The sequence below is a fragment of the Hibiscus syriacus genome, unplaced genomic scaffold (genome assembly GCF_006381635.1).
Source record: "Hibiscus syriacus cultivar Baekdansim isolate YM2019G1 unplaced genomic scaffold, ASM638163v2 tig00110879_pilon, whole genome shotgun sequence".
In the NCBI taxonomy this organism is placed as follows: Eukaryota; Viridiplantae; Streptophyta; class Magnoliopsida; order Malvales; family Malvaceae; genus Hibiscus; species Hibiscus syriacus.
In genome coordinates, this window is record NW_024062895.1 from 566,870 (window position 1) to 585,827 (window position 18,958).

Sequence of the window (18,958 nt, forward strand, 5' to 3'; positions counted from 1 at the left end):
AACCTAAGAACTAATTTATAACTTTAATAATTAAAATACTTAACAAAACAACACCTTGTATCCCACGGACTAATTGCGTACTTTACCCAAAAATAAATAATAATAAAAAAACCCAGAGGGTTTCACTTCTTACTCGTGTTTGGACCGCACCGGTCCCCTCAGCTCAGAAGATTCGAGGGCTGAACCACAACAGATCCAGCCATATATAAAACCAGCTTTGTACACTCTATAGCTATATCTCACGGGTAACTCAGCCACCACAACCTCAGCTCACATTATCATAATCTTCATCTCTCAGCAACTGCAAGCTGCGACAATAGCAGCCATGGCAGCCCACGCTTTTCTCGCAACAACCCCATCTCACCACACTCTCCTTTTTCCTTACTCAACTAACCCTTCAAACCCACCGGTTCTTCTCTCTTCATTTCGCGGCGTCTCTCTCAAGCTCCCCCGTCAATCCCTCTCCCTTTCCGCCTCTATCCCCAAAAAGCCGTTTTCTGTTTTCGCTGTCACTAAGAAAGCAGTCGCTGTTCTCAAAGGTGATTCTAAAGTTGAAGGCGTTGTCACGTTGACCCAGGAAGATGATGGTCAGTGTTTTCTTTTTATTACCTCACTGTTGATCCATTTATTAACTTTCTAATGCATTTTGTGATTTGGGTTTTGGTTTTGTTGCTTTTTAATGGGGAAATTTTCTCTCGTTTTTGGATTTCCTTCTTTTGCTGAGAATGGAAGTTCTACCTTAATATACAGCTATGTAAACCGTTTATTAAGGATTACGCACGTAAAACTTTCCCGCTGAGAAGGATAAGAAGCAAAAGAAAGGAAATTGGGTACATTTTTCCTTTAGGGGTTTTTCTTATTGGCAAATTCATTTCCAAGGTTTCTTCGAGTTTGGGGTTTGTTCTGGTTTTTCAAGGTGATATTGACATGAAATGCTATTTTTTTAATGTTCAAGTTCAATTTGCAATGAATGATAGACCGGAACATATTTTAGGAAATAAAATCAATGTTATGTTCTGTCTTTGCTGTTTAATAAGGAAGCTAAAAAAGAAAAAAAGTTCAGCTTGTATGTCTTTTATCCTTTTAGGAATCAAATATTTCTATTATCTGAGGATGCTTACTTGTTGTGTGAATGAATAGGTCCTACAACTGTGAATGTTCGTATTACCGGTCTTACTCCAGGGCCTCATGGGTTCCACCTAGTGAGTGTTTTCGGCTTTAGCTGCTTGTTTCCGGTGTATTTCAGTACAAAGAAGCTCTTTTAAATACATGATTTTGATCTCTTTTTTCCCCTTTTGTGTAGCATGAGTATGGTGACACAACAAATGGATGCATGTCAACAGGTATAACTTATTTCATTTGAGTCTGATGCCGTTTGTTGGTATGGAGTTTCAATTTGTTTATACATAAATCCTTTATTTTTGAAAATTTTACATGGTAGGAGCACATTTCAATCCTAACAACATGACACATGGTGCTCCTGAGGATGAAGTACGCCATGCGGGTGACCTGGGAAACATAATTGCTAATGCTGATGGTAATACATCCTTTGATTTACTTTGTTTTTTTTTCTTTTTAAATTTGTCTTTGCACCTGTTAAATTGATTCATTGGCTAATGTTTGGTAATGCAGGAGTGGCAGAGGCAACAATTATGGACAATCAAGTGATTCTCAGAAACTTGTGTTTTTTTTTCCCGTGGATAAGCATATTCTTGTGTTTCTATGCATGGAATTTTCCTTTTTCAGTGTGAGCGGCTCTAGATAATGTCTTCTTTTCTGTTACTAAACTTTGGCTCTCTTGAGCAGATACCACTAAGTGGCCCGAATGCAGTCGTTGGAAGAGCATTTGTGGTTCATGAGCTTGAGGATGATCTTGGAAAGGGTAAGTATTTGGCTTGCAATTCTCACTTTTCCTTAACGAGTTAAGTACCCTCATAAGTTGTGAACAGGAGAGTGACATGTAGTGGCTCTTATGTTGTTCGGACAGTGCACTTTGGTTATAGGAATACATTTTTTTTTAACTTACATGCATGCTTCATCATAGTTGATACTGTTAGTCGGGGCATATTTTGCTTTCTGGTTTCAGAATTTCCATCTTATTTACTTCTTACTTTCCTTTTGCTTATATTTATGTTTTATCGTGCATCTGCAGGTGGACATGAACTTAGTCTAACCACTGGCAACGCTGGCGGAAGATTGGCATGTGGTATGTGCAAATGTACTTTTATCTACATGCCTATATGTTTACAGAGCAGACAAGAAATTCATACATTTTCCAGACTGATCCTTGTTTTGAGCATAATTTATTTTAGTTAAGCCAAATGTGCATTAGAAACTTGGAGGACACTGCCGCTTGTTGTTCCAGTTTCCAGTGGCCTTCATTTTATTTTGATGTTTTACCCTTTATTGGATCAGTCAAGCCTAAATTTTGCTCGAGGGGACAATGATGCATTTGATTCAAACTGTTCTCTGTAGTATATTAGTCTATTAGATCCTTTAGATTGGTGCAATTCCATCCATCCACCCATCCAATGGACTCTTGAACTGTTTAAAATGCGTGTACATCCATGGCTTTGCAATGAATGTGGTGAATGATCTATATGCTTTATGTTGGACACGGTATTGTTGATTCTGCCACATGGGGATCGAATGTTTTAATGTTGGACTAAGTGATCTTTTGTACCATATCTTTGACATGCCTATGTCAAAATTCATTCCAGCATACATCAAACATTATATTGAATTCATAAGTTCCTCTCATATTTACTTTGTTTTCTTTTTCTGGTAACCTCTTTGCAGGAGTTGTCGGCTTGACTCCGGAATAAATCTTTTCAGTAGCACCAGTTGGAAGATGTGCAATTTGTTGGTTGGTGTTGGCAGCTTCTCTTATAGAGGCGCATGTGATGTTTGCTTTCAATGTTGATAGCCTGTTATGTGAGATTGTGCAGACAAGAGGTTTTAGTGGAACAACATTTGCAGAGCTTTATTATCTTTGTCGATCAGTATTCCCTATGCAATAAAAAAAATAAGTTAGTTGCATGTGTTATGGCTTGTGAACCTGTAGACGTAAAACATGCTCTCTTTTTTTAGCTAATAAAATTTGGTGGTGGTGCTTATTAGTAATTTTACTGCTTTTGCGAGTTGAAACATGTCATTTTGGGGTCAATTATGATTCTGGTCTTTGGGATTTAAGCTTCACGCAATTTGTTTTTTTCTAAGTTGGAAATGTGTCCTGAAATGTCCAAATTTTAATTGAATTATATTTCAACTAACTAGTAATATTGACAAAATATGTAAATTAACGTATGGAAAATAAATTTTAAATTTGAGTGCAGTCCACGGGCCAGAACTATAATTTGACTAAATATAGCTTATTCAACTCTTAAGCTTGTTTCTCACATTGTTTCAATTAGATGTCAAATCATATGAAATTTCATTAAAATAAATGAAAAAGTTTAAGGAACGATAATTTAATTTAAGGCTAAAGACGACAAAAATAAGTATAATTAAAAATATGATATAAAGGTAACCTAATTTAAGGTTAAAAAGAAGCAGAAGTAGGCGCAATCGAAAATATAATAAAATACATAACATTTTCGGTTGGACGTATCTTAAAATGTTATTTTTTTTCCTAACATTTTTAGTTGAACCTAAAATGTTATTTTTTTTAACATTTTCACTTGAACTTAAAATTTTATCTTATTCATGTCATTTTTTGTTGGTAATTGAAAATGTTACCTATTTTGTAACATTTTAAGTTTAGCTGAAAATGTTAAGAAAAATATAACAGGTTGCTTTTAACCTAAAATATATATTTTTTTATTTTCAATTGTGTCTATTTTCGCCATTTCCAACTTTAAATTAGGTACCGTAGAATTACTGATTAAATGGATGAATCAAAGAATTTTAAATATGGGTAAATTACTGAAATAGGCAGTTACCTTTTATATTTGTATGTTTTTGCTTACCAAATCTAAAAAACTTAAATTTTGATATTTACATTATTTGTTTTATTAAGTTTTGATCAATGGAGCCATTAGTTTGATGACGTGGTACGTTAATGAAAAGTTTTAATTTTTATTTTTAATTTCTGAAATTTAAATAAAATATTAATTGCGAGTCTTTATATAAACTCAAAGTAGTCCCCACTCCATTGTTATTCATTTTTTTCCTTTACCGGTCACATGACAGACATCACTTTGTGAAATTTTTTATTATATCTAATTATTTAGCATTCCATCATGATAAGTATACTTTTCAGCTTTTGAATCAAAATTTTTGTTATATCACGAAACCAGTTGATTCTATGAATACAGTGGGGGAGAATATCATCAGCCCAATTTGTACATAGGAAAAGAAAACCCCTTTGTTATGTACTTTTATGACGTGTGAAATAAACATCCTCTGAACCCCATTTGACAATGAAACCTTTGCAACTGCGTGTGTTGTGTTCCTTTTTTACTTGTTGGGTAGGACATCTAATTAAGATATTCATTTGGCGATTTTCCCCAAAAATCACTTTCATCAGTTTTATTTTTCTGTCAGACACCGTTTAAATTTTATTTTTTAATCTAACACCCTTTGCAGGAAGATGTGGCTCCTATACCGCGTCTTACGCTGATCTAGCGTCATGTGAGTAAAGAGCGCCCCTGCGACGCGTCTTGTGAAACGTGTAAAAAACATGAGTGTTAGTTTTGTAAATAATTTTAAAATAGTGCCTAATATGTAATTCATTTTTATTAAGGTAATATTTATGTAAAAACGCCAACTTTATCTATTTATTTTTTATGTGATATTATTTTTTACAACAGTTAATAATGTTTATTGACTTTTAAAATTAATTGTTTAAAAATATAAAAATATTAAAATAAATTTTTAATTACAATTGAGATATCAAATGAATTATTATTCACTTTTTTAAAAATAAATAAAAATACAATAAAAAAGAATTAAAAGTGAATAAAATTCAATAAAAATATAATATAAAGCTAAAAAATATCACATCTTTATTTAAAATATTCTTTCTAGTATTGATTTTAAAAAATATAAAATAAATATTAAATTTTAATTTTATTAAAAATGAATAAACATTATTAATTATTGTTAAAAATAATAATTAATAATTAATAATTCATTTGATCTCTCAATTGTATTTAAAAGTTTATTTTAATATTTATAAATAATTAATTTTAAAATACTTTATTCTCAATACCTAAAATCAAGTTTATGATTGTTAAACAGTCGTAGGTGTGGAAAGCTACAAGAATCGAATGAAAATTCGATCGTACAAAGTCAATAACTCAAAATTATCTTACTGCTATCTAAATATCAACTCAATTGTACCATGAATAAATATCCGATCAAAGATTTGATTTTTTTACTCAATCTTCACAAAAATTGTTTTGTCTCATCATTTTCTCCTGTGTATAAGCTTCTTTCTTTTTCAATTTTTTCTGTTGAATATAGTTGCCCACACGCACACATAAAAATCAAAAGTAGAGTGATTTTTATTACAAAAGTCATTTGTAATTAAAAGTTTATTTTAATATTTTTTTATATTTTTAAACAATTAATTTTAAAAGTTAATAAATTTTTTTTAAAAATATATGAAATTTATAATTTTTTAAATTATAAAATATTTATCATCATCATCATCATTTTGTAAAAGAAATATTAGTTATAAAACTTTTATAAAATTATTCATATTTTAAAATACTTACCCTCAAAGTTTTCATATACTAGATTATACGTATTGTGTAATTTCATGTAAAAATCAAAATTTGTCCAGTTATAAAATAATTTGTAAAAGAATATTTAAAGATTTTAATGTATAAAGTTTTTTTTCACACACAAAAAATAAAGAAATAAATTTGACGTTTTTACACAAATATCACCCTAATATAAATTAATTATATATTAGACACATTTTAAAAATATTTACAAAAATGACACCCAAATTTTTTACACATTTCATAAGGCGCGTTGCAGGGACGCACCTTACTCACGTGGTGCCAGATCAGCGTAAGGCGCGGTGTAGGGGTCGCACCTTCCTACAAATGGTGTTAGATCGAGAAATAAAGACTGAACGGTGTCTGACAGGGAAATAAAGCTGCTGAGGGTGATTTTTGGGGAAAATCACCTATTCATTTACTAGGAATGCAGTTCTTATTATAATTGTGAATGTAATTAATGAGATCAATAATAATAATAATCAAATTATATAATAACAATTATAATATCTCATTTTAATATATATATATATATATATGTGTGTGTGTGTATTGTATAAGAAAGGGGGTTGGTTTGCTTAAAAGTAACCATAATCATTTAGGAAATGGATATTTTTTGTGGTGGTAGTTTGCTTTTTAGGGTGCGTTTGGTTCACGGAATATAAGATTATCAAATGGAATAAGATTACCGGCGAGAATAAGATTACTAGAAATTTTGCATTGTTGTTTTTGTTTCGTTTAGCATGATATAAGATTACATTGTTTGGTTAAAAGAATAAAAGATTATTGGAATATATATTTTACCAAATTGTCCTTATTATATATTTGTTTTTTAACAAGTTGAATTCTACTATAATTTTACTATAACTAATTTATATATTTTCTTTAAAAATTTTAAATTTATATAATTTATATAATTTTTTTTACAAAATTGAAAAGATAAATAGGTTTAATGAATGGGTAAAATTTTACTTTAACCCCTGAACTTTATATAAAATTCTAATTATGGACTTTTTTTTTGTAAATCTAAAATAGTTTTAGGATAAATTTGTAATTTAAAATTCGTATAATTTTTTTATTCAACGAAAGTAGAAGGATATTTTTGAAAAAAAAATAAAGGTATTTTAGTCCAAAACACCGGGAATGTAACAATACCTAAGGGAAGGGGTAATCACATTCCCGGCAATATACCCCCAAAATACCACAGTTGGGAATAAATTATTACCGGGTTGAGAATGTTTGTCAACCAAACAGGAGAATGACATTTCATTCCTTCGGTAATGTGAGATACCCTGAACCAAACGGCCTTAAGAAGACATGACATCCCATGCTTTTTAACCATCTTTGCTTTAATCTAAGGTCTCGTTTGGTTCACGGTATATTTCATTCATGGGGGAATGTTTTTTTCCCAACTGAATATACCCATGTTTGGATGGATAATGTTACCAAGGGCCAGTAAAAAATTAATACCAATAGTGATTTTTTGCATTATTTTCCCGGTAATATTAGTCCCCCGTCTCCGTTAGGTATTTGCTTATTCCTATTATTGTTGTCTAAAATAGCCTCTCCCCACTTGATACATGCACCAGAGTCTATAATACATGCTTCTTTGGACTAATGTTTCTACTCGAACCTATTAGAAGAACAAAGTCTCGAAGATTTCTTTGATTAATAATACAACAAGAGTTCGTTTTTGCAATTGTTGATTGCCTCGTGCCTTCGAAGCTTCTTCTCCTTGAGTTCTTTCAAGTTATTGTGAGGGAGATTAATCTTCACACTCTAATTTGCCTTTTCATCGCGACTATGAGGGTTGGTTAGAGCCATATTATCGTGTTTGCCTTTTCATTGCGACTAGGAGGGATCGATAGGACATTATTCATCGATTTTCCACATATTCATTCACGCCATCAATCATCTTTACCGTTCACCTTCATAAGGGAGATCTTTTGATTTCTTGTTTATCTTATTTTATTTTTTTTAATCTTATTTCTTATCTTGTTTCTAGCACCTAAAAGAAACCCTAAAGAACCCTAACTATTGCCTCCACCTTCCCTATTCATTGCCTATTGTTCTTCATCAAGTCTAGAGCATTTTAGGTTTGATTCTTCAACAAGAGCAACGTTCATTAACCCACCACCGCTTCCCTATCAATTGATATTAGAGTCTACTGGATACTACTGAAGGTATTTGGTTCAAAAATTTTACAGGTGGTTTCTTGACGCATCGAAAGACATTCAAGAATTTTTCCAAAATTATTGGACACCGGTAACCCCCTCAAAAACGTTGCTCAAGTTGATCCAGTATTTTCTAGGTTTTCTGGTTTGGTTCTTTTTTTTTTCTTTGACTTTTAGTGCTTTAGGTTTTTTTTTTTCCTTTTTATTGTTCTTTTGCATTATCTAACACATTATCTTTCTTGTGTTAGTAGGATTAAAGTGTTTGCATACTTCTTCCTTCCTTGCATTCTCGCTCTCTTGGAGTCCCCTTGTTTAGCCTCTTAGAACTTTTAGGTTTTCTTATCGCCTTTGTTAGTAATCAAACTCCTATACGAATTGTGGAAGACTACTTGGTAAAGTGAGTTTTTAAGAGTACAAGATCAGCTTACTCGCCTCTCGTTGTGTTACTTTCTTGGAGTGACTTGATGGGCGACAATAACAACAAGACACTTACAGCTGTCTTAGTCGCACTTGCCCGACTCACGACTCAAGTTGAAAGATTTGATGAAATTGTGAAAGAACGACAAGAACCACAACTAGATCTACCAAACCAGAATCCAAGACCAAACAATGTTGAACTTTTGGTACCCGGGCGAGAACAATCACGTTTCCAAGCACCCAAACTTTTTACAAAACCAAAGTTCACGATCCCGTCTTTCAAAGAAGACAACGATCCAGACAGGTACATCGAATGGGAAGGAAAAATTGATCTCATGTTCGCATACAATGACTACCCCCAAGCTAAACAAGTTCACCTCATCACCATACAATTCGAAGGATATGCTCGAACTTGGTAGATGCAAACAAGGAAAAAGATCCAGAACTTTCAAATTCCAACAATCACTTCTTGGGCCGACCTCAAACAAACCATGAGGAAGCGATTCCTACCGGCACATTATACACGAGAAGTTAAACTACGACTACACCGACTTCGACAAGGTAGAAGTTCAGTTGAAGACTACTACAAGGAGATGATGTCCTTACTCAATAGGGCTAACATAACCGAAAAAGAAAAGGTCACCGTGTCAAGATTCGTCGTCGACTTAAACTTAAACATCACTGATCTTCTTGATCTCCAGGGGTACGAAAACCTTGAAGATACACTAAAGAAAACAATGACAATCGAAGCACAAATCCAAAGGAGATTTCAATTCATAGAACATAACCAAGGTATTTCATCCTCTTACCAAGGTAATCCTTCAAATCCTTCCTCATCTTCTACTCCATATTCTCAAAAAAAGCCAAGAGATGACAAACATGACAAGGAGAAAGAACGACCAGCAAAGAATGACACACTTCTAGCCCCTAAAGATCAAATGATAATTTGTGAGGAGGTAGGGAAAGTAAAAAAAGAAAAAGATGAGAATCTAAAGTTGAATCTTAATCTTCCAGCACCAGAAGGCGATCTCAGAGATTCACAGTTTCAACAAGCTGTTGCTTTCTCCGCACCAGCTTTGGTAGATCGTCATTACTGAAAAAAGAAGATAAAATCATGAAATCAAAGTGAATTACACAGTTAGTGCTGTTTCAACTTTCAACTCCTTGTACTTTTACAGATATATAAAATTATATCAATTATTATTTCTTGTTTTACTCCCAAGAGTTCTGATTTCTGATGATGTACATGTTCAAGTTGAATAACTTTTGAGTAAGTGGTTACTAGTGTTGATGGCTGCCTTTCATTCACGAAGGTAAGGGTGAAAAAGAAACTATAATTGTTGCTGCCCAGGATCAAACTGGGGACCTACAGTGTGTAAGACTGACGTGATAACCACCACACAACATTGCTCTTCGTTTACCAGTTACAAAACTTATTTAAAATAAATCAAGGACCCGTACCCAAAATATCACCTCGATAAAGAAGAAAGAAAGTTGGGCAATATATACAAGACGGCATGAGAACAACAAGAGATGCTTTCTGACCCCCTTTGGAATTATAAAAACCTTACGAAACATGAAGTGATTGCTCAATTCTCTCACGTAACGTGGCCATTGACCAGACAAGTGTTATTTCGACAGAATTTTTCTTTCAAATGTTACTTCGTTTTTTTATTCTCAATTAGTTTCAGATTTTATGCATGCAATTAAGGATAGGTCAATTTCTATGTGTAATCCTTGTATTTTAGTCAACTTGAAGTATTAGTAATGTTGTATGGAATAGGTATGGAGGTTGAGAGTCAGACAATGATTAGAGTTAAGAGAGGATGGTTAGGTACTTGGGAGAGAAGTAGCGATTAATAACTGGGAATCTAGTTGTGATTGATGGTCCTAAGGAACTATTTATGGATTATTTTATAAGGAATTATTACAGAATTTTTTATGGATTGATTTTTTCAATTCAAATGTTTTGTTCCAGTATTCAACCTCACCAACAATTCAATAAGTTACGCACTAAAAAAAGCCATACGAAACATGATGGATTGATGGACTGAACTACAGCCGTAAACGAGTAGAACTGAGTTCGAATATTGTTGAGTTTTACTTGATTCAAAAATTTTAAAATGGCGTTTGAAACTCAAATTCAAAATTATGAATTGAAGTTCGAAAAAGCTTGAAGTTAAAAAAAAAATCTTAGATTTATTTTAGTTAAAACTCAAACTCGAATTCAGACCTAAATCTTAAATACATGAGAATTTTATATTGCGCTTAAAAAAAATATATTAATGTTAATATTATTAATAATTTAAATTTTTTAAATATTTTTTTAATATATTTTTTTTGAGTTGCTTTTAAACTTTTTAAGTCGAATATCAAGTACTTTATTTAAACTTGTTAAAAATTCGAATCGAATTCAAACTCAAATTAAATATTAATCGAGTTTTGATCTAATAGAATAACTCATAATTTTTCTGATCTCATTTATAAGTTATAACCATATAATGAACCATGAATTTATTCATTAATTACTTATTTAATTACCCATTGAAATTTCCGAGGAAATAGAGCAAATGACTGATGCCAAGTCTTATCCAACAGGGTTTTGATTACTTCAACTTCTAAATACGTGAGAAACATTGGTTTCCCGGAATAAAAATCCAAGAAAATGGAGAAAATTAAGAGTATGGCATGATACAATCTCACAAGTCCTACATGGATTAAGATAATATTTTCCTGCCAAATATAATTATCATTTCAACGTTTCTTTATTAAAAATTTGCAATAATAATAGCCGCTGAAGATAAATTAGTGTAAGTATCTGAGTGAGGTCTTAAGTGGGGATGAACACATGCTCTTAGACTTGACTTCCATTTGTCTTTAACCGTATATTTTTTTCAACCGATCTCAAACGATGAAACATTAAATCTCAGTTCCGAGGAAGATGAAAAGCAAAACACGATCCGACTCAAAATCCAAAATTGATCCAATATAGTAGCCAAAGCTTTTGAAAATGATTTTGGAGGTGAGTACTTCATGTTTCCCCAATGCGCCGCAGGGCTTGCCGATGTATCCCATGGCTGATCAAGACAATATTAATGTTTCATTTCCTGGTTCAGGATTAGATCAGGCTCGTTCAAGCTCTCTCCTCTGTAATTTCTCCATCTTGAAAGATAAAATTCTTCAGGTTGAATCACTTGTTAGCATCTTAAAATCCTCGGATCGAGTCCACCCTGAGTCAAACAGGTCTTTAGCCATAGCAAGCATGGGTTCTTTGGTTCAAGACATCATCATAGCAGCGTCTTCCATGATAGTAGTTTGCCAACAAATGTCTCTTGGAACCATTTCAGGTAACGACAATGGTAGAGACGATAATGGCATGTCTAAACAACTAAACTTTAGCGATGATTGTGAGTTTTATCCTAGTAATGATCAAATATCTAGTTGGTATGATCTCAATAACAACGATGACAACCGAACTTCGCGAGAATCGGCTGAAATGATTCGAAGAAGCAAAACCAGCGAAGGGTCGCAAGGGAATATTTCGGATTCGAATTACGATATTGTCGAATTGGAAGTAGATGATCTGTTAGCTAAGTACGCACATTACTGCCACGTTTGTGGTAAAGGGTTCAAACGAGATGCGAATCTGAGAATGCACATGAGAGCTCATGGTGATGAGTACAAGACCAACGCTGCTTTGTTTAACCCCATGAGGGGAAGCAATAGCGGCGGCGGGGGAAACTGTTCGAAGAAATATTCGTGTCCTCACGAAGGTTGTAGGTGGAACCAGAGACATGCCAAGTTCCAACCTTTGAAATCCATGATCTGCGTGAAGAATCATTACAAGAGGAGCCATTGTCCTAAGATGTACGTTTGCAAGCGGTGCAAGCAGAAGCAGTTCTCGATGCTGTCGGATCTCCGTACTCACGAGAAGCACTGTGGTGATCTCAGGTGGCGATGTTCTTGCGGAACCACGTTTTCGAGGAAAGATAAGCTGATGGGTCACGTTGCTTTGTTCGTCGGGCACAGTCCAGTTAGTGTTAATGTTTTGCCAACGCAAGGAAAGTTCGAAAACTATGCCAACACTTCAACAAGATAATACAGGTAACATGGAGTACTCGCTTCTTCTTCTTCTTCTATTTAATGTATATTCTTTTTTAATGTTGCTAAATCTTTAACATTTTAGGCTTCCATTTAAAATATAATACTTCATATATTTTTTATAAAAATAATCTTAATTAATATCATACACTCTAACACTTTTAAACCCTAATTATCCTAATGTTTTATGTTGAATAGTTAAATGAAATAAATCAACAATACTAGTAAGGAAATTTTAGGGGTTTAGGTCATAATTAGCACTTAAAATTTATAAGTGAGGTTTAGGATTTTAGATATATGAATTATATTTTTAGGAATTAAGATTAAGGTGATGATCTAGGGTTAGTTTAGATTTAGGGTTTAAGATATTTGATTTAGTTTATTTACGAGAGTTTATAATAAATATTTGTACCTTAAAACTTAAATCTTAAATCATGCTAAACTTTAAACTTATTGCTTCTAAACCCTAAAATCATAAAATTTAAAACCCTAAATATCCTTCCTAATCATAAACATTAAACTCTTAATTCTAATAATAAACAATATGTGTCTTGTTTTACCATTATCATCAGTTAATCTCGTTTAACTAATTAACACATAAATGATTATTAAGGTTACAAATATTTTTAAGGAAAACTGCTCTAGTGTAAAAGAGTGCATGATACAAAATATCCTTGATGTGGTTGAGTTTTTACTAGTGCTTTACCCTGAAGAAAAATTAAGTTATAAGTAATTAGGTTTCAAGAAGTTTTTAACCATATGCTGCTTATGTTCATGTATATATATTTCCAGGTGACGACTGGCATCCACTGTGGTGTGTTATTATTTAGACTTTACCCCCAAAAATATTGGAATTTGATGTAAATGTTTTGAGGACGTATTATGTTTGTTCATGTGTTATATGATTGTGAAGAAAGAATTTGAAAGCATAGTAGATTTAGTCACACCATCAAACTATGTATAAATATGTATCGAATAATTTATAAGTTTTTTTAAGGTGTATGTCGTAATTCTATTGTAATCTATTCAACCATGTCTTATAATATTTTGATATAATAAATTAAAGACAAAATATTTTTTGGATTTGATTGAATTTGTTCAATAGTTTTCAAAAATAATTCAAAGCCCATTAAAGAAGAATTTGAGCACAAAACAGTTTTTCAGGATACGTAATACCGATAATGTTCATGTGGTATCGATACCAAAGATAAGAGAATTATCGATAATCTCTAGGTAGTATCGATACTACCAGTTGTTTTCCAAATTGCTCAAATTCCATAATGCAAAATAGGTACTGATACTCAAAGGGGTACTGATACTATTTTACACAATAGTATCGATACCATGAAGCATAGTATCGATATTGATCAAGCCCAACAATCTTTAACGGCTAGTTTATTTAAAAATTATAAAGAAAGTACCGATACTCACTAAAGGATTATCGATACTTTCTATCCTGAGCAATTTTGTTTTGCATAAAATTAATCCCCAACGGCTCCAAAACATCGCCAACGGTTAGAAACGACAATAAACTCATTCCAACATATAAAAACAAGTTGAGGACACTTGAAGAAGGTTACAAAACACCTATCCAAGCAATCAAACACAAGAAAAAAGCTTTTCAATCTTATTTTTCTCTCTTGTAAATATTAGAGTGTTTGAGCTCATTGCAAATCTTTTTAGTGTTTTCTTGTGAGCTTAATTTTGTAAACACATATCTTGTGAGATTTTCTTGTTTACATATCTTTTAACCTTTAAAAAGGAGAGTGGTTCTATCATAGCCATTGAAAAGATAGGGATTTGTGAAGCTATCTCATTGTCCTGGAAAAAGAAAGAACAGATTAGTGAAGTTGTTAGAAAATCCTTGGTGAGGAGCTAAGGTAGTGGATGTAGACTTGGTTGAGAAGTCAAACTACTGTAAATCGTTGTGCATCAATTTCTCATTCTTAAATCTCCTTAAACCCTAAACTAATCTAAAAAATCCATTTCAACCCCTCTTAGCACATTAAATCCCAACAATTGGTATCATAGCTTGACTCGTTAGAAGGTCTAACAACCTTGAGACGATCCTTGAAGAAGCTCTATCCATTTTTTTAAGCAACCGAGAAAATGGCTTCCACCTCCGGCTCGTTCCACATGGAAGACTCCCAATCGATCGATAAGCTTCCATACTTCAATGGAGCCAACTACTGTCATTGGAAGAAATTAATAAAGCTATTCATCCAATATAATTATCTTGATGCATGAGAGATGATCAAGAACGACTACTTTTATCCAAAGAATAAGACGAATGAGTGGAGTGACCAAGAAAGGAAGAAAGCTCAACAAAATGCCAAGGTCATGCACATATTGTTTTGTGCATTTGGTCCTGATATCTATGAAGGCATTTCTTCTTGTTCAAATACCAAGGAGCTTTGGAATAAGCTCGAAGAACTTCATGGTGACAAGAAAGAAGAATCACCAAAGGTAATGTGCTTAATGGCAGTTGAATAGCCCGAGGTATCTTCTAACTCTAATAAATTTGATTCATATTCTTTTGATGAGTTACAAGACGCATATGATGATTTTTTTTTGGAGTTTAAGACCATGAACTCCAAATACAAGAAAATTATTTCAAAATTTAAAGTTGAAAACGATTTTCTTTTGAAAACAAAATTGGATTTTTAAATACAAAATGAAATTTTGAAATTTGATTTAGAGCTTTCAAAAGTGAAATTTTAAAATTTTAAAAAAGAATGCTTTAATTTAAAAGTTAAGCTTGAATACTTAACAAAAGAAAAATAAATCATTTTAAATAATTCATCTAGTTTCATAATGGCAAAATTCTCACATTGCCATTATCATGGTCACAAGGAATATATTTGTCCTTTAAAGAAATGAAAACGATTTAAAATTAGACAAGTATGGGTTCCTAAAGGAACAAGGGGCATTGAAACTAATGTTCAAGGATCCAAAGCAATTTGGATACCAAAATCCAAATAAATGTCTCTTGTATGTGTGTGGGAGCAATGGTGATGAGAGTGAAGATATTCAAATGCTCTAGCCATACTTGATATGGAGTGGGTAACCTCTAAGCTTATTTTGAGTATCTTGCATAATTGGTTGCTCATTTGGTTTAAACATGCATGAGTTTTGATTTTAAACGATTTTATGTTTTTTATCTCATGTATGTTAAAAATATGTTATGATGGACATTTTTAAAGTTTTAAAGATTTTTCATAAATGTTTTGTTGAAGAATCGGGTAAAAAAAACAAAAGAACACAAGAATTTTTAACGAGGTTCAGCAGTGTGCTTACATCGTCGGTGCCTAGACGGCGCTAGAAGTTTTATTCAATGTCTCATAGGTTTAAGTTACATCTCTATTTATAATAAAAAACCTGATATATTTATGAGCCATACCTAACATGTTTGTTCATCATAATGAATTTTGGTCAAAATTGGTTTTAATGTTTTGTTTTTACAAATTTTTATTTTTGACCTTAACGTAAATGTTTATGCACGTGATTTATTGCAAAAGATATCTCTCTAACAATTGATATCAATTTTTTCAAATGCATAACATTTTTGGATAGCTTTATGCACATGCACTTAATTTCAACAATTGATATTGCATAAAATATATTAGACTTGAATATATTGAATTTCATGTGCTACTAACATGCTTGTTCATCTTTGTTGAAATTCAATGTCTTTTAAGTGTCAAGCTTTTAAAGTCAAATTTTTGTTTGAAATGTTTTTTAGGGGGAGTTTTTGATTTTTCAAATGACTTTAATGTTAAAATTACTACTTACTCTCCATTGTTATTTTTGAACCTTAAATTTGAATTATTTTTTATATAACAAAAAGGGAGAGGATTATAGGTTTGAAAAATTCGATTTCAAAAATGAAAAAGGGGAGCTTTAATATTTTCCAAATATTGCTCTTTTTCATTAAATATTTTATTGAGGGGGAGTTTTGCCAAAACAAATTTTCAAATGTTTTGTTATATAAAAAATGGGAGATTGTTGAACCATGTTTTATAATATTTTGATATAACAAATTGAAGGCAAAAATGTTTTTTGGACTTGATTGAATTTGTTCAATAGTTTTAAAAAATAATTCAAAGTCCATTAAAGGAGAATTTGAGCACAAAATAGTTTTTCAGGGTACGTAGTATCGATACTGTTCATGTGGTACCAATACCAAAGGTAAGAGAAGTATCGATACTCTCTAGGCAGTATCAATACTACCAGCTGTTTTCCAAATTGCTAAAATTACAGAATGTGAAATAGGTATCGATACTACTTTACACAATAATATCGATACCATGAAACATAGTATCGATACTGCTCAAGCCCAACGGTCTTTAACGACTAGTTTATTTAGAAATTATAAAGGAAGTACCGATACTCATTAAAGGAGTATCGATACTCCTTGTCTTGGGCAATTTTATTTTACAGAAAATTAATCTCCAACGGCTCCAAAGCATCCCCAACAGTTAGAAACGACAACAAACTCATTCCAACATATATAAACAAGTTGATGACACTTAAAGAAGGTTACACAACACCTATCCAAGCAATCAAACACGAGAGAAGAGCTTTGCAATCTTATTTTCCTTTCTCTTGTAAATATTTTGAAATCTTATTTTCCTTTCTCTTGTAAATATTAGTGTGTTTGAGCACATTGCAAATCTTTTTAGTGTTTTCTTGTGAGCTTAATTTTGTAAACACCTACTTTGTGACGTTTTCTTGTTTACATATCTTTTAACCTTTAAAAAGGGAAGTGATTATATCTTAGCCATTGAAAATATAGGGATATGTAAAGGTTATCTCTCTGTCTTGGAAAAATAAAGAACAAATTAGTTAATTTGTTAGAAAATCCTTGGTGAGGAGCTAAGGTAGTGGATGTAGACTTGGTTGATAAGTCGAACCACTATAAATATTTGTGCATCAATTTTCTTATCCTTAAATCTCCTTAATCCCTAAACTAATCTCAAAAATCCACTTCAACCCCTCTTGGCACATTATTCGGTTGTTCAATTGAGCTTCATCGAAATCCCAACAAAATCACACACACATGTTGTAAATAGTATTATTAAAATATAGATCATCAAAGAAAAATATATTACTCAATATAAATCCGAATAATATGAAATTAATTATTTAATATGGTGATGATTAGTTTTTTTAATCTTTACAAATTATCAATTATATTTGATATCAAGTAATATATGATAATATCAACAATCAATTGATCTAGTAGTATAATACATTAGATTATTTAAATATGATCAAAAATTTCAGTATTGACGTTATGAATAAAACAAACTAGGTTAGAGGATCATCCCTATAATAATATTTTTGCAATACTTAATTTGAATTAATTGATTAATAAATTGAATACGAGTAATCAAATTAAAAAATAATTTATATTAATAAATTTAAATTTATATTATTCAAATTCGACCTCATTGATAAATTGATAATATTAAAACGTATCATAAATTAACATATATATATATATATTCAATATCCACTTATATATAAAATATGATTTATAAATTTAAATGTATCCCCATCGGACGTAAATAAAATTTAAACTGAATTGGTAGTATTTAAACGCACGTGAACAAATAAAACTACTGCCCACAGTTTGATGGCCCGCGAAACACAAAGATTCAAAAAAAAATTCCGCTCTAAAATAATCCTTAAAACATAAAAAAAAATACGAGCAAGGAGCGATCCACTCAAAATCAACGGCCAAAACGTTCCACGTCATTGATCCATGCATACCAAAACCAGCCAATAAAATTACACCCGCCTCCCCTATATATATCTTTTCACATACAGTTTCCCTTCATCACAAGTTTCAGTATTAACAAATCTTTGTTCCCGCTTTGAAATCAAAATTTGCAATGGCCCCAAAAGCCGAGAAGAAGCCAGCTGAGAAAAAGCCAGCCGAGAAGGCCCCAGCTGAGAAGAAGCCAAGAGCCGAGAAGAAGCTGCCCAAAGAAGCCGGCGAAAAGAAGAAGAAGAAAGCCAAGAAGAGCGTAGAAACCTACAAGATCTACATCTTCAAGGTCCTAAAGCAAGTCCACCCAGATATTGGTATTTCCAGTAAGGCAATGGGTATCATGAACAGCTTCATCAACGACATTTTCGAGAAGCTTGCTCAAGAATCTTCCAGGCTCGCGCGTTACAACAAGAAGCCCACCATTACATCCCGTGAGATTCAGACCGCCGTCAGATTGGTTTTGCCTGGGGAGTTGGCCAAGCACGCCGTGTCGGAAGGGACTAAGGCTGTTACTAAGTTCACCAGTTCTTAGTTTCAAATTATCTTAAAAATGAAAACAAGGGTTTTTTGTTGTAAGAATCAATAGATTTACAGGATGTTTTCTTGTGGTTCTTTTTGTAGTTCGCAGAACTTCAATGGAAAATTAATTATCTTGTGAATTGGTTAGATCTTTGTTATTTATCTTAATTGATCTTTTACTGTTATTTAATCACATAAAGATCCAGTTAATTATGTTTAATAATGAAAAAATTACGCCTTAG

At 32.2% G+C, this 18,958-nt stretch overlaps 3 protein-coding genes across 3 annotated transcripts; all 3 read left to right on the forward strand.

Moving 5' to 3' along the window:
* The first annotated feature begins 219 nt into the window (after positions 1 to 219).
* On the forward strand, positions 220 to 3,052 carry LOC120144101 (superoxide dismutase [Cu-Zn], chloroplastic-like). The gene is made up of 8 exons (XM_039158254.1): positions 220 to 587; positions 1,141 to 1,202; positions 1,304 to 1,343; positions 1,442 to 1,537; positions 1,633 to 1,664; positions 1,807 to 1,882; positions 2,153 to 2,206; positions 2,800 to 3,052. The coding sequence occupies exons 1-8, from the start codon at positions 326 to 328 to the stop codon at positions 2,823 to 2,825; spliced, it is 648 nt and encodes a 215-aa protein (XP_039014185.1). The 5' UTR covers positions 220 to 325; the 3' UTR covers positions 2,826 to 3,052.
* Positions 3,053 to 11,330: 8,278 nt separating this feature from the next.
* LOC120144058 (protein SENSITIVE TO PROTON RHIZOTOXICITY 2-like) lies at positions 11,331 to 12,438 on the forward strand. The gene has a single exon (XM_039158212.1). The coding sequence runs from the start codon at positions 11,331 to 11,333 to the stop codon at positions 12,417 to 12,419; it is 1,089 nt and encodes a 362-aa protein (XP_039014143.1). The 3' UTR covers positions 12,420 to 12,438.
* Positions 12,439 to 18,279: 5,841 nt separating this feature from the next.
* Positions 18,280 to 18,746, forward strand: LOC120144066 (probable histone H2B.1). Its single transcript, XM_039158218.1, has one exon. The coding sequence runs from the start codon at positions 18,319 to 18,321 to the stop codon at positions 18,727 to 18,729; it is 411 nt and encodes a 136-aa protein (XP_039014149.1). The 5' UTR covers positions 18,280 to 18,318; the 3' UTR covers positions 18,730 to 18,746.
* The last annotated feature ends 212 nt before the right edge of the window (positions 18,747 to 18,958 follow it).